General features: G+C 42.4%; 1 protein-coding gene across 1 annotated transcript; it reads left to right on the top strand.

Moving 5' to 3' along the window:
* Nucleotides 1-750: 750 nt before the first annotated feature.
* Nucleotides 751-11,463, top strand: COX7A2L (cytochrome c oxidase subunit 7A2 like). Its single transcript, XM_069800244.1, has 3 exons — nucleotides 751-1,139; nucleotides 9,610-9,744; nucleotides 10,638-11,463. The coding sequence occupies exons 1-3, from the start codon at nucleotides 1,068-1,070 to the stop codon at nucleotides 10,779-10,781; spliced, it is 351 nt and encodes a 116-aa protein (XP_069656345.1). The 5' UTR covers nucleotides 751-1,067; the 3' UTR covers nucleotides 10,782-11,463.
* The last annotated feature ends 1,226 nt before the right edge of the window (nucleotides 11,464-12,689 follow it).

Below are 12,689 nucleotides of genomic sequence, written 5' to 3'. Positions count from 1 at the left end.
GGCTGCTGGACTTCTCAGGAAGATTAAATTCACAACAGAAGCAGCATCATACCGCATTTCCCTAGTTCACGATGCTGAAATTTCATTTAATGAAAGCCTTATTTTATGAAACAAATAATAGATTTCAAATGTTTCCGAAAGACGGTGGGAGAGAAGGGAATCGCTTGATAGAGTGGAGACGCAGAGATTAAGTTCCAGAAAACAAAACCGCTGCTGTCCCTTCTTAATGCCTACCCGAACACAAACACTTCAAAACAAGCCGCCAGCGCTGCCTCACGTTCCGAACACCCGCAGCGAAGCAGCGGAAGGCGCGCACGCCGGACGCCCCTCGCTACCTCAGCGGCGGCCGGAGGGAGGGAGAGCGGGCCGGACCCGCCAGCCCTCAGGAGGGGAAGGGCGGGCTGGGCCGCCGTGGGGGGACCACCACCCACACGAGCCCTGCTTTAGCCGTGCGCACTCGCGACCCACGCGCGTCCTCCTCCCGGGCCGCCCCCGCGGCACTGCGGGGCTACCACAGCGGCCGCAGACGCGGGCGGGCGAGCGGGGGGGGGGCCGCCGGGGGGGGGGGGGGGGGGCCGCCGGGGCCGCCCCCACCGCCCACCGCCGCTGCCCCGCGGGGGAGCGGGGCCTCGCCTTTCGCTTGCGCTGATTGGCTGACGGCACCCCCGCCCCTCCACACCGCCTGCCGCGAGCTTGCGCCCCGCTTCCGTTGCGCTTCGGCGGGCGGCGGTGCGCACGCGCGCTACCGCTCGGCCTGTTAGGGGCCGTGCCCGTTGCCTGACTGAAAATCGCGGCCGGCCTCAGTAGGAGAGCGGCAGGCATTCGAGGGAGAGAGGTGCTCCCGCTGCGTTACTCACGACTTGTGTATTTCGCCGGATTTTTTTTTTAATGCCCCGCTCCTTTGGCGGCTTCCTGGGCTCACCGCTCGCAGGCGTCGGTGGCGGGGGCCCGCGACCCGGCGGGCCCTGGCACGTGAAGGCGTCGCGAAAAGCCGGCTGGGGTCCTTCCGCGCGAGGCGTCGCAGCCGGTGGGCCGTTGGGAGCGCGCGCGCCGGTGGCCCCCCCACCATGTATTACAAGTTCAGCGGCGTCACGCAGAGGCTGGTGGGGGCAGCGGCGTCCGCCGCCTACAACCCCCAGGTAACGGGGCCGCCGCCGCCGCCCCGGGCGCCCTCGCGGCGGTGACCTTCGCCGCCCTCCTGCCGGTGCGGCGCCGCTCGCTCCCCAGAGCCGCTGGAGGAGGCGGGCCCGCCGCCCTCTCCGGGGCAGGCGGCTCTGGCCGCCGGGCGAGCCCCAGCCGGTGGAGGCGGCAGGGCTCGGGGCGAGCCCCCCCCCCCCCTCCCAGACCCCGCGGTGGCGGCGGGGGGGTCGCGGGGAGTTGGGGTTGGGGGCCGGGCGGAGGGCGTTCGGCTGCTGCTCTGGCGGTCGCCTGGCGGGGCCGTCGGGGCCTGGCGGCGTTTATTTGGCGGGGAGGGATCTTCCGCGGCGCGCCTAGTGGGCCCGGCCTGCCGTGTGACCTTGGGCAAGACGAGAGGCTTCGTTCTGCGGTGCACCTCTTGATTCACTTCTGGGATGCGTTGAGTGTCACAGCATGAAATTAACACGCTTTGATCACGTAGGACTGCGCTTGAGCTAGAACCGTGGCGGGTGGCGTTTTAAAATCGCAGCTGGCAAATCCGGACAGCACTGCAGGTAGTCCCCCTCCTGTCTGGGCATGCAGAAAAACTACTTACTGAGAGCATTAAAACCCTTTTCAGAGAGGACATACATCTGTAGAAGTTTGTTTAAAGCAAAATGAGAAACAGCCTTTCCTCTGTATGATGCTGATGTGTTTAGTAAGCATATACAGGTTAAAGGTTGCATTAAATAGGCTTATACTTTCCATACTTCATAAAGTACTTGTTTAATTCTGCGGGAGTGGAGGGGAGCTGAGGGAGAGGAGAATGGATCCTGATTACATTGGCAATTGTTGCATATTGGTGAAAAGAAATCACAGAACTTCTTTGCTTTTATGTGTGTCAACATAGATTCCTAAGTAGTTCTGGGAAGGTTTGTAATGTGATTTTGTCATGGGACAAATGCAGCATGGTTGCTATACCGTGTTCAAGTTTCTGAGTAAACTTTCAAAAACTTAAGTTCTTACAGCTCAGTAATAAACGCCCCCCCCCCCCAACAACTTTGAGGTTAAGGATTGGAAGAATGACTTCTTAAAAGTTAACCTTCCAAAGAACTGCCTCCAGGGAGAAAACACATCTGATATGTCTTGGCTTTTTTAAGGAAAAAAAAAAAAAAAGTAGATACGTATGTACATGCAGAAGTGAAATCAAAGTTATGGTTTGTCTCTTTTCTGAGAAACTCATTAATAAAAGGTAACTGAAAGATACTTGATTCTTGTAGACTAATGTGTATTGTTGTGATACACAAATAACTCTATTTCATTCTTTCTTAGCCTAATTCTGTTAGCAACCTGCTTTCCTGAATATCCTTGACCATGCAAGTTTTACTTGGAAAATCCAGTCATCTTCTGCAAGCAAGAATATTGTATTAAACTTATGTAAAATCTCAAATTGTTTCAAGGGGCCCAGACCAACTACAAAGCTTTTAATTCTTTTTTTTTTTTGACATTAAGATGTTATAGTTTAGATGGATAGACAGTTAGAAAGGTTAAGAGAACTGGATGGTTGGGCTTAGCATGGTGGTTAACGGATCATACTCTGCCCAGAGGCTCATTAACAGGTGGAATGCTGTAGGTTAGTGCAGGACTTTATCAATTACCTGGAGTAGGCAATAGAGTGCACTCTTGTAAAGGTTACAGAAGACATCAAGGCAGTGGCTCCAAAACATTCGAAGTAGAGCTGCTGTTCAGAGGGACCTATCTAGAGTGGAGGAATGAGCTGACAGGAACACTATGAATTTCTATGTGGGGAAAAAAGACAAAGTTGTGCATATGGGAAGAAAAAGCCCCCAGCAGGGATACAAGCTAGGAACTGACAGGCTGGTGGGAGCAGCTCTGTGGTAGAGACCCCAGAGCTACTGGCAGACAACAAGCTGGGTGAGAGCCAGCAGTGTGTCCTGCCTGTAAAAGAGGTCAACAGCATCCTGGGCTGTATCACCATATGCATAGCCAGTAGCTTAAGGAAAGTGATGATCTCCCTCTACTCAGCACTCATTGGGTCACATCTAGGTACCACATTCAGTTGCAGGCCCCCCAGTATGGGAATGCTCTTGATCAACTGGAGCAAGTTCAGCAGAGGTCACCAAGATTGTCAGAGAGGCTGGAGAACTTGCCCTGTGACGAGAGGATGAGAAAATGGGGCTTGTTCTATCTGCAGAAGAGAAGGTGTAGGGAGACAGAGGCAGGTGGAGGCCTAAGACCAGCCAGCCAGCACCTACAGGGAGGTTATCAAGACAATGGAGCCTGGCTCTGCACAATGCTGCATGGTGAGAGGGCAAAAGACAACAGGCATGAGCTGCAACAAGAGAGGTTCAAACTGGATATAAGGAAGGACATTGTCATGGTGAAAAGAGTCAGGCAGTGGAGTGGGTACCCACCCAGGGAGGTTGTGCAGCCTCCATCCTTGGAGGCTTTCAAGGCCAGGCCAGACCAGAAAAACCCACAGCAACCTGGTCTCATCTCAGTTTGGACTAAAGAGCGCTAGAGGGCCCTTCCATCCTGGATTACTCTATGATCTTAAGTAAACATTGAGGTACCAGTGACTTTCGGATATGGCAATTCCTGTCCCAAGAAGATTTTTATCCTCCTCTCTCCCCATCACTCTTTGGAAGGCTTCCTGGGTAGCTCCTGGGGGGAGAGGGGGCTGCAGGGCACAGGGGTAACAGTGGCATAAATAACATGTTCTAGTCTGAAAGTATGTCTATTCATTAAGAGTATGTCCAAGAGGCACCCATGCTAGAAAACACTCTTGCCACTGTTGCAGTGTTGGGGGCATGTCCTACCTCTTCCACACAAAGTTACAGTCAAAGAATAAATGTTAATTGACACTTCATTGTGTAGAGGAAAGCAAAGGCTAGGGTTACCATTGGGGGCGGTGGGGGGAATGTCTTCAAGCCCAAGCAGTAAAGTATCTCATTTCTGGAAGAGTATAGCTTAGAACATGATGTATTAGTCTCTAGGTCATTGTGACTGGTTTTCTGCAAGTAATGCATCCTTTTTGGGATCCTAAGAGAAAAGCCCCACCACAGAAATACAGGAAGCTCTGATAACCAGCTGGAGTAAAGTTGTCCTAAAGGCAACACTCTTGGCTTCTGGAGCCCAGGTTGCGGAGTATTGCTTACCTTTCTATTCAGCAGGCTCCATTACATTATAACAATCATCCCATTTTAAGTAAATCTTTATTTTTTAGGGATTAAAAAGGCAGAAGCAAGATAAGATGGGAATACAGAATTCTCTGTTATCCCACATTCTGTTCTGTTAATATTAGATATGTATGAATATCATTGCATTAGATACAGAAAGACACGATAAATTCTGAATTCTTGACATCGTCTAGATTAAAATGCTATAGTGTCATGTATCAAAATTGGTTCCTACAGGGTTTGTGCAAAACTAGCTTCACATACAGGTATCATTGCAGATAGGAGGAAGAAAAAAAAAAAAGTCTAGATAGATCTCACTTCTGTGCTCTCCAAGGCAGGGAAGAGAATGTCCAAGGAGTAGAAATACTTTTCTTCTAAAATATTGTAGTGATTTCTTTTTAGGTCATCATCAGGCATTATATTTCATTTCAGTGTCATCACTGAAATGTTAAAACCTAATTTTTGAGAGAATATAATTGAAAAGATGAGGTTGTATCCAAGCAGGAGCATTTCACATAAGTCTTACAAATATTTTCTCGCTTTATAAATGTGGGTTTTTTCATATTGATGAAAGAAACGCTGTCTTTTGTATCTGGCTCGCGATTCACATGGCTTAGTCCTCAACTGTGGTACACAAATGTGCTATGCAATAGAATAGCTACATTTTTAAAAGTTACCTTCTCTCACTTTTTGTAATGTTCTTAGGACAGCTTTTTGGTACTTTTTTTTTTTTTTTTTTAGTTTGGCTCTACTCCCAGGTGACACATTCAGATGCATCAGTCTGATAAAATTGTTTGCAATAAATAGAGATTAAAATATGAAAAGAATCATGTGAGTAAGTAGATGTTAAGTCCAAAACAAAGTAAACTTTTTCCTATTGATTTCATTGCTGCAAAAAAAACGTAGCTCAGTATGTAAAATGGTTTGCTTTTTATGCTTCTGTTTATCTTGATTTTTCTGGAAAAATGAAGACATCCTGTGATTCAAATTCTTCTTGGTCAAATATGCAGTTTAATAATTCACTCTATTCTGCACTGTTACATTCTGATGCTTCCCAATGGAGTATTGTTCTGATGCAGGTTTAGGCTTATTGTGGGCTTGCAAAATATCAGTCAAAATGTATTTCAGAAATTGTTTTGCTGACAGTAACATAACTAACAGCTTGTACTAACAAAAAAAATCTCTTGGTTTGAAACCTATATTGTTCTTTCCATCTCAGTCTTAGCATTCTTAGAAGACTTAATTTTGCATTTAATGAAGTTATGTAAAGTAGTATGAACAATTTAGCCTGTTTGAATAAACAGGAACTTTGTCAGCTAGTGCAGGTGAGGAGTCAAATAGGTTAAAAACTACTACTCATATTTAAGAGGGTAATGACTGCCATAACCATTACAAATACAATAAAACCTATAAATTCAAAGAGTTGGCTTATGTTTGAAGTACAAACAGTGGGACCAGTTCCAAATGCTGTCAGGTGAGGATGACTACATGAACTTTCCCTAGTTCTTCAAGGCTGGCCATGATCCTAGTAGAAATTTAGTCATGCCATCATATATTCACTTGATACAACTTATTTTGCTTGTAGCTATGTAAAACCCCCACAAGCCACAGATCTTTTGATTTTAGCTGTTATGAATTGTTTGGAGTTCATTGAGAAACTATAACGGTTAACCTTTTATGCTGTAGGTGATACTTAAAATGTATACAAAATCACTTTTACTTAAGTGTGTCATCCCAGTACAAACAAAGCATCCAGTGATCCTACTTAAAAGGATCCTTGTGTTTAGTGGTAACAAATATATTTAACCTCATACAGTGAGGTATGTTCTACTATGAAGGACCTGCTATTTATGTTAGAAGTGTCTAGGTTCAGCAGTGTTACTTCAATACATGTTCTGAAATAATAATTCTCAGCTTAACCTTCTTTCCTGTTTCCCCATTTCATTTTGGCCCTTACCTCAGTTTTCTCTACTTTATCATTCTCTGATCTGTTTGAGCAGTTCCCCTAACATTTAAAAACTTAAGTGTGGTGCTATCTCCATTAAATTGTGCTCCAAATCCTTAACTGTTCTGTGCTGTCAGGAAAATGTAAATCTATCTTGGGAATTCATGCTAGCAAGGCATAAGTTTGTTTTAACTTTGAGCATGTTGGCCAACCAACAGATAGATTGGGTCCTAAGACCTTCAGACCTCTGACAGGAAAACAGACACACTTTACAGAGGGGTAGGCAGAGAATTTTGTTTGTTGTTTTGGATTAGCTACATGTCCTGACCTTTCATTGAGGACTGCAGCATTTGACAAAGTCATTGCTGTAGTGCGCTGATGAAATCAGCTGGTGTTGACTCTTCTGCACGAGTACAAGGGATGTACTTTGTCCAAGAATTGGAACAAATTCCAATTTGTTAACATGATTAGAAATTAAAGATTAACACCTAAATATCAGAAGAGGAATTATCAATATGAAACATTTTCTTACGAATCATAGGTCAAATGTGTAGAGGCATTCATTCCTTAGTACTATCTTGAGTACAGTGAGACACTAATGTTATTAAGCCTGCAGTTTTAGTCATATTCAATACAAGTGACAATTAAGGGTCATCTCAGGTGTCTTTATTACTTACTTAAAAAATGATCTGTATGAAATTCTTACGTGTAATACTGAGGATTTCTCTCTAGCCATGCTAAGCTTAGCAAGCAGCTGTGTGTGAGATAAAGAACTTGCCACTTTCTCTCAATGAACATAGACACGTACCCAGTTGGAACAGCCACATGGCTGCACTAATTTAGCTGAGCTTGGTTGGAGCTGACCACAAGATGCACAATTCATGGATAGAATTCAAGTGGAATTTTATGTTGGGGCGAGGGACCCTGATTAATGCAGTCTGTGTTAGGTAAACTGAACTGTCTCTCTTCTGCAGCATGTGTTTTGTTGTACTCTTTCCTGAAGCCAATGAACCATATCAATGATTTTTACTGAAATTGCTATGTGATGCTTTTAAGTGGTGCTATGCTGTTTTGGAAGTCATTTACAACAGTACACTGATGCTTGTATGAGTTTTCTGAAATGGCTTAATTTGATTTAATGATGAAGTTAGTCACTTGAGTCAGGTTGGAATCTCCTGTTGCTACAACAGGAGGGGACCTTACAACTATCTGAACAGGAATGTATTTGTAAAGCCTAAAAAAGTATGCAATAACTTACAGTTGTTAACATGACTGATTTCATTATTCTAATAGTAATCTGTAGAGTGTGTCTTGCATCTAGGTGGTATCCTGTAGAGGCAGGAGTTCTAGCGCTAATAACAAATGGTAGGGGTTGCTAATCACATTTTTAAGCCCCCTATCTGTGAGTTTAGGAATGATGAAAGTATCTTTATCATGGAACTGTTGGAAGTAGTTTGCAGCTTACTCCAATTCTCAGTACTTACAGTTTTTATACACTACAGATAGTTCATGAAATAAAGTAGACACATCACAACAAGCAGGAATTGCAATGATCTAGAGTAGCTGTTGAAGTGATCTCAAAGTCTGCTCCTGAAAAAGTTGAGCCCTCAGGAAGGCAAAAGCGAGATTCAGAAGTGGAAATTTAAAGGAGGATGAAAGATGCACATTGCTGAGATACTAACAATCAAGGCAGCAAGAAAAGTTTTGGAGAAAAAGCCACCTGCATGTTTGGTATAGACATATGTTCTATAGTTCTTTCTATCAAATCACCAACCTTTTAAAGACAAATCTAATAAAGTACTTAAAGTTCTTACAGACAAAAATAGTGGTCCAAAATTGCTTGCTTCAAGTATTTTGATGTAGATGGTACTTAGCCTTGAATATATAGCCAATAACTTCCCCTGGCTAATAATAGTTTCTTAGATGCTTCCTTCTTACTGGTGTGACCAGAACCGCTTAGTCTTAAATACAAGTTCAGAACTTCTACACAAGCCTGTTCAGTAGGAGGGCACTAGTTACTGAATGTGTCAGAGAATCCAGTTTTGGCTGCTGTCTTTCAAACTATAACTAAGGTCACAAAGGGATTCTAATATTCATTCAAGCACTAGAAAGGTGGGAAGCTGTAACCATGTCTTCAGGATGGAGACCTGATGACCGTTCCATAGGCTATTTTGGGATGTTGAGAAATCTGATCTTTCTGTTGAAGATGCCTATTGTAGCAGAGAATTTAGAGAATTTGCATATGGAAAAAACATGCCTGGTCTGTGGCAGGCATAAAAGGAGTGCCAGTCTGCTTCCAGCTCCAAATACTGTTCAGGCAGTTCTCTTAAATACAAAATGCATCAACTAGTCCTTCGAACAGAAATTAGAATTTCAGTGCAGCCTTAACTTGACCCATGCTGCTTCTGTTTGTAATGAAAACCTGTTGCATTAACCTACTTGTACAATGCTTTTAATTTCTCTGGCAAGTTAGAAAAAAAAAAAATTACAGCTGTTTCAGGAGCCATAACGTAGACATCACTGCCATGTGTCCAAGCGTAACTGTTAAATCTAACTATAACAATAACGGCAAGGAGGCCACCTCATAATGGCTGTGACTTTGTGCACTTAATCTTATCCGTAGAACTGGATTATGTAGTTTTTAATCATGGCAAATGTAGAGTACAACCGTCAGAACCAAAAGGAAATTATTATGCTGCTCATGGGAGTACACTGAGGTGTGGAAAGTTGCAGCAGCATGTGCATTATAGGGTGTACTTACACCTGCATAAAATATCCACCATGTCAGGGCTTCTGGAGTGTCCTTGAGTACCACTTACTACTTTTGTATGAAACAAGTGGTCCTAACTCCCCCCTTTTTTTTCCTCCTCAAACTATACATCTAAATTATTTAAGGCCCAGTTATTTATGGCTATTGCTTGCAGCATTCAGGAGGAAGAGTTCATTGAAGTCTCCTCACTCTGTTTGACCCAAGCATCAGGGATTCCCTGCTTCTAATCCTACTACTCAGATAGAGCCCTAGATAGTCTGACTATGTGCAAAAAATAAGCAGCAATTTGGACCAAGTACCAGCACAGAAAGACTTACGATAGCATAAATTATAAATTTATGTCATGAAGACATCAGAAAGGAGACTTCTATTCTCTTTGCTAAGCCCTGACCCAAAGTTGTAGCTGAGAAATGAGTGGGCCAACAATGTATCTTTAGCTCATTATCACAGCTCTTCATACCAGATAAATATTCTTTGTAATGTATCCTTGTAATGTCTGGCAGTGTGTCTGCCTAACGTGACAATTGGTACATTTGCAAGTCTTATATACCTTGATATTTTAATCTTTATTTATGCAGGGACTCAAACCAATAGTTTCCACTGAATCCCCAGCTCTGATTTTTGGGACAACAACTAAACTTGCTTCAGATTTACCAGCAACTGATTCTTTCTTGAGTAAAAACAAGGTGCCAGACCTACAGAAACTTTTTCAGGTAACGACAACTTTGGGAGTAACTTAAAGAAAACTACAGAGTGGGACATATCTTTCCTTATTTTAATGTGGCTAACTACTTTTGTCATTCTACAACACCAAAATTTTGTGAAGTCTGGTTAAGAAAGTGTCAAGTACAGTATAACCTGTATATTTGTACTATACTACAAGGTTTATATGCCTTGTATGGGAGATAAATACAGAAAGTGGAAAGTCTAGTAACGTTGTCTTTTTGCTGGCTTCAGATGATGCTTATTGTATTATTTGACTATTGGAAGCACTTTCTATCTGGGAATCCAAGCATATGCCTTAAAGCAGATCTGGAGGAGCAAAGCAGATTATTACTGTTTTGCGTATAATAATTTGAATATTATTGAAGCTGTTTATAATGCAGTATAAGAAGAGCACAGTAAAGTTTTCAAAGCCAGTTTGTTAGCCATGCAATTTCTAAACATACTAGGACTTTTCATAAAACAAATCAGTTAAGGATTTTTTAAAGAACATGAAGAATGTGCTTTATATAATGTTCCTTTTCTCTCTTACATGCCACTTGCATTTGGAATGTGTCAGTCTGACTCGGTGAATAATTTTTTATACCTACCTTTTCACATTCTTTTGTTAGTGACACTTTTCCCATCCAGGTCCTCTTTAGAAATATTACAAGATGTAGTCTTTCTGCCTGCACTTAACAGCTTTGGCTAATAAAATTAACTTGCCTTTGCATTTGTCTTGCTAAATGAAAAACACATAATACACTTGATTGCAGATAGCCTATTTGTCAGGAGGTTTTCCTCACAGAAGTCTCTTTATTTACCTGAGGTAGCTTGTTCCTTATGGCCTTGAGATGGGTGTTCATTTTTTTTTGTTTGTTTTCTTTTTAAATTCTTCCCACAGAAAGCAGATGGACTGCCAGTACACCTGAAACGAGGAGTTCCAGATAAGCTGCTTTATCGGACCACTATGGCTCTAACAATAGGCGGGACAATCTACTGTCTAGTAGCACTGTACATGGCCTCACAACCAAGAAACCAAAAGTAAATGAACCGCAACTCATGGGACTCATGACACTTCTCTGAAGGACCTCCTGCACGTATCTCTTTGCACTTGCTTTAATTCTGTGATCATATAGGGTTCATTACTCAGATCAAATTTCTCGGAGAAAATGATTTTTAAATTGGTTGCTTTATGTGTTCTAGAAATCAATATAAACAGGCTTAAAGACAAAATTTTAACGTATGGTTGTAGCTTTGCATGTGTTGTCTTGCAGGAGTGTATGAACAGTTGGAGAAAGTTAAGCTTTTCCTTCCTTCCCTCCCCCAACTTAAACAACGTTAGAGATAGGACAGGACAAATACTTTGTGGGCTATGCTCCACATTCCTTAGTGGGAGGATGCTGCTGGTTTCCAAAACAGTAAAAGCAAATAATGTAATTATTATAACATACTGGGAGCCTGTTTCTGTCATACACAGCTCATTTTACATAAGCAGGTGGCAGTGGAACTTTTCCAAATGCTGGTATATTATTAAGTATTTGTACCTCTGATGGTAGGACAAAGGGCTTATCACCTTGGAGCATTTAAAGTGGATTTATTCTGTAATGTTAGCATCACTGTACACAGCATAGTGCATCAATATTGTAGTGTCAATTATAACAGTTTTTGGACTTTCATTTGTCAAACTATCTTATTGTGCAATAAAGATAACTACATGAATAATAAAATAGGCAACTCTTGAAAGTTTCAGACCACTTCAGCTGGCCTGGTAGTGAAATAAACAGATTGGTACACTTTTGTTTAAGTTCAACCTGTAGATCTCAAACCAGACAATTGATTCAGCTACATTACTGTAATCTTTTTGAGATGGTGATCCTCTTAAAACCTTCTCTCAGAACTCATCGGGTGTTTAACTATAATTTTTGGTGAAACAGGTCACTGTCATAGCTCAGCTGCGTATTATTTTCAGTGCACGCACATATCTCTTTATGTAGATACAGACACACACATTTCCTTTGCTGTGTGGGTGGAAAAGAGAGAAGCCAATAAACCCCTTTCCCTTGTAATATCATAGCCTTGAATTGCAAGTTTCCCACAAGTCTTCACAGAAAGTATCCTCTAATTTGATAGATCCTCCTCTGTCTATGAACATTGAGTATTCACTCTTGGTCACCCAGGCTCTGGATAAGCATGGATTCACTGGCCTCTGTAAAGACCCATCTCTCCCAGAACTGTGCAGAAGCCACCTTCTATGTAAATCAGGAAAACAGTTGATAACAGAACATAAAATTCCCATTCAATCTTTTACTAAAAACATTCTGATTTTTTTTCCAGTCGAGTTATATCAAAGCCTTATTATTGTTTCATAGGAAAGGAAAGAGCTGCTTGTACTGTGATCTCAGGTTTCAGTCAATGTTGGTATTTCAGGATGGGAGATTAAGTCACTGAAAAAGAAGTTTGTAAGGACAGCAAGACTTGGAGAATAGCAGAGAATAATTAAGTTCTCCAGGAACTGACAGCTGTGTTACCTCTGGTGATAAAAATATTTTATGCTCAGTAGCCCATGCTTCCATGGCACTAAGAATCTTGTGCTGTAGGCTGTTAAATCCTATTTTAAAAAAAGGAAAGAAAAAAAAGAGAGAAAGCAGCATAGTAGGTTATTGTCTGTCTTCCCTGCGTATCATATATTAAGCACTGCCTACAAGAATCTTCTAATAAAGGATACTTTGCACGCAAACTTGACAGGCAGATTTTCATGAGGATGAGTTTTGCTCAGAGAACTTCTATGCTCTTAGGTTCTGGTTTTGGTTTTTGGTGTTCAGTGTTTGTAAAAACCAAAAAAAAAACCCCCAAGAAACAACTATTTTTAGAGTTCACATAGAGGATAACAACTTTCTGCTTGTTGCTAAGGCAATTGTGGATAAAGTAACTAAACTGTTATCCCATAGCTCAT

The sequence above is a fragment of the Haliaeetus albicilla genome, chromosome 13 (assembly GCF_947461875.1).
Source record: "Haliaeetus albicilla chromosome 13, bHalAlb1.1, whole genome shotgun sequence".
Taxonomy (NCBI): domain Eukaryota; kingdom Metazoa; phylum Chordata; class Aves; order Accipitriformes; family Accipitridae; genus Haliaeetus; species Haliaeetus albicilla.
Note: the sequence above shows the minus strand (reverse complement) of the source record. Positions and strands in the feature narration are given on the sequence as shown.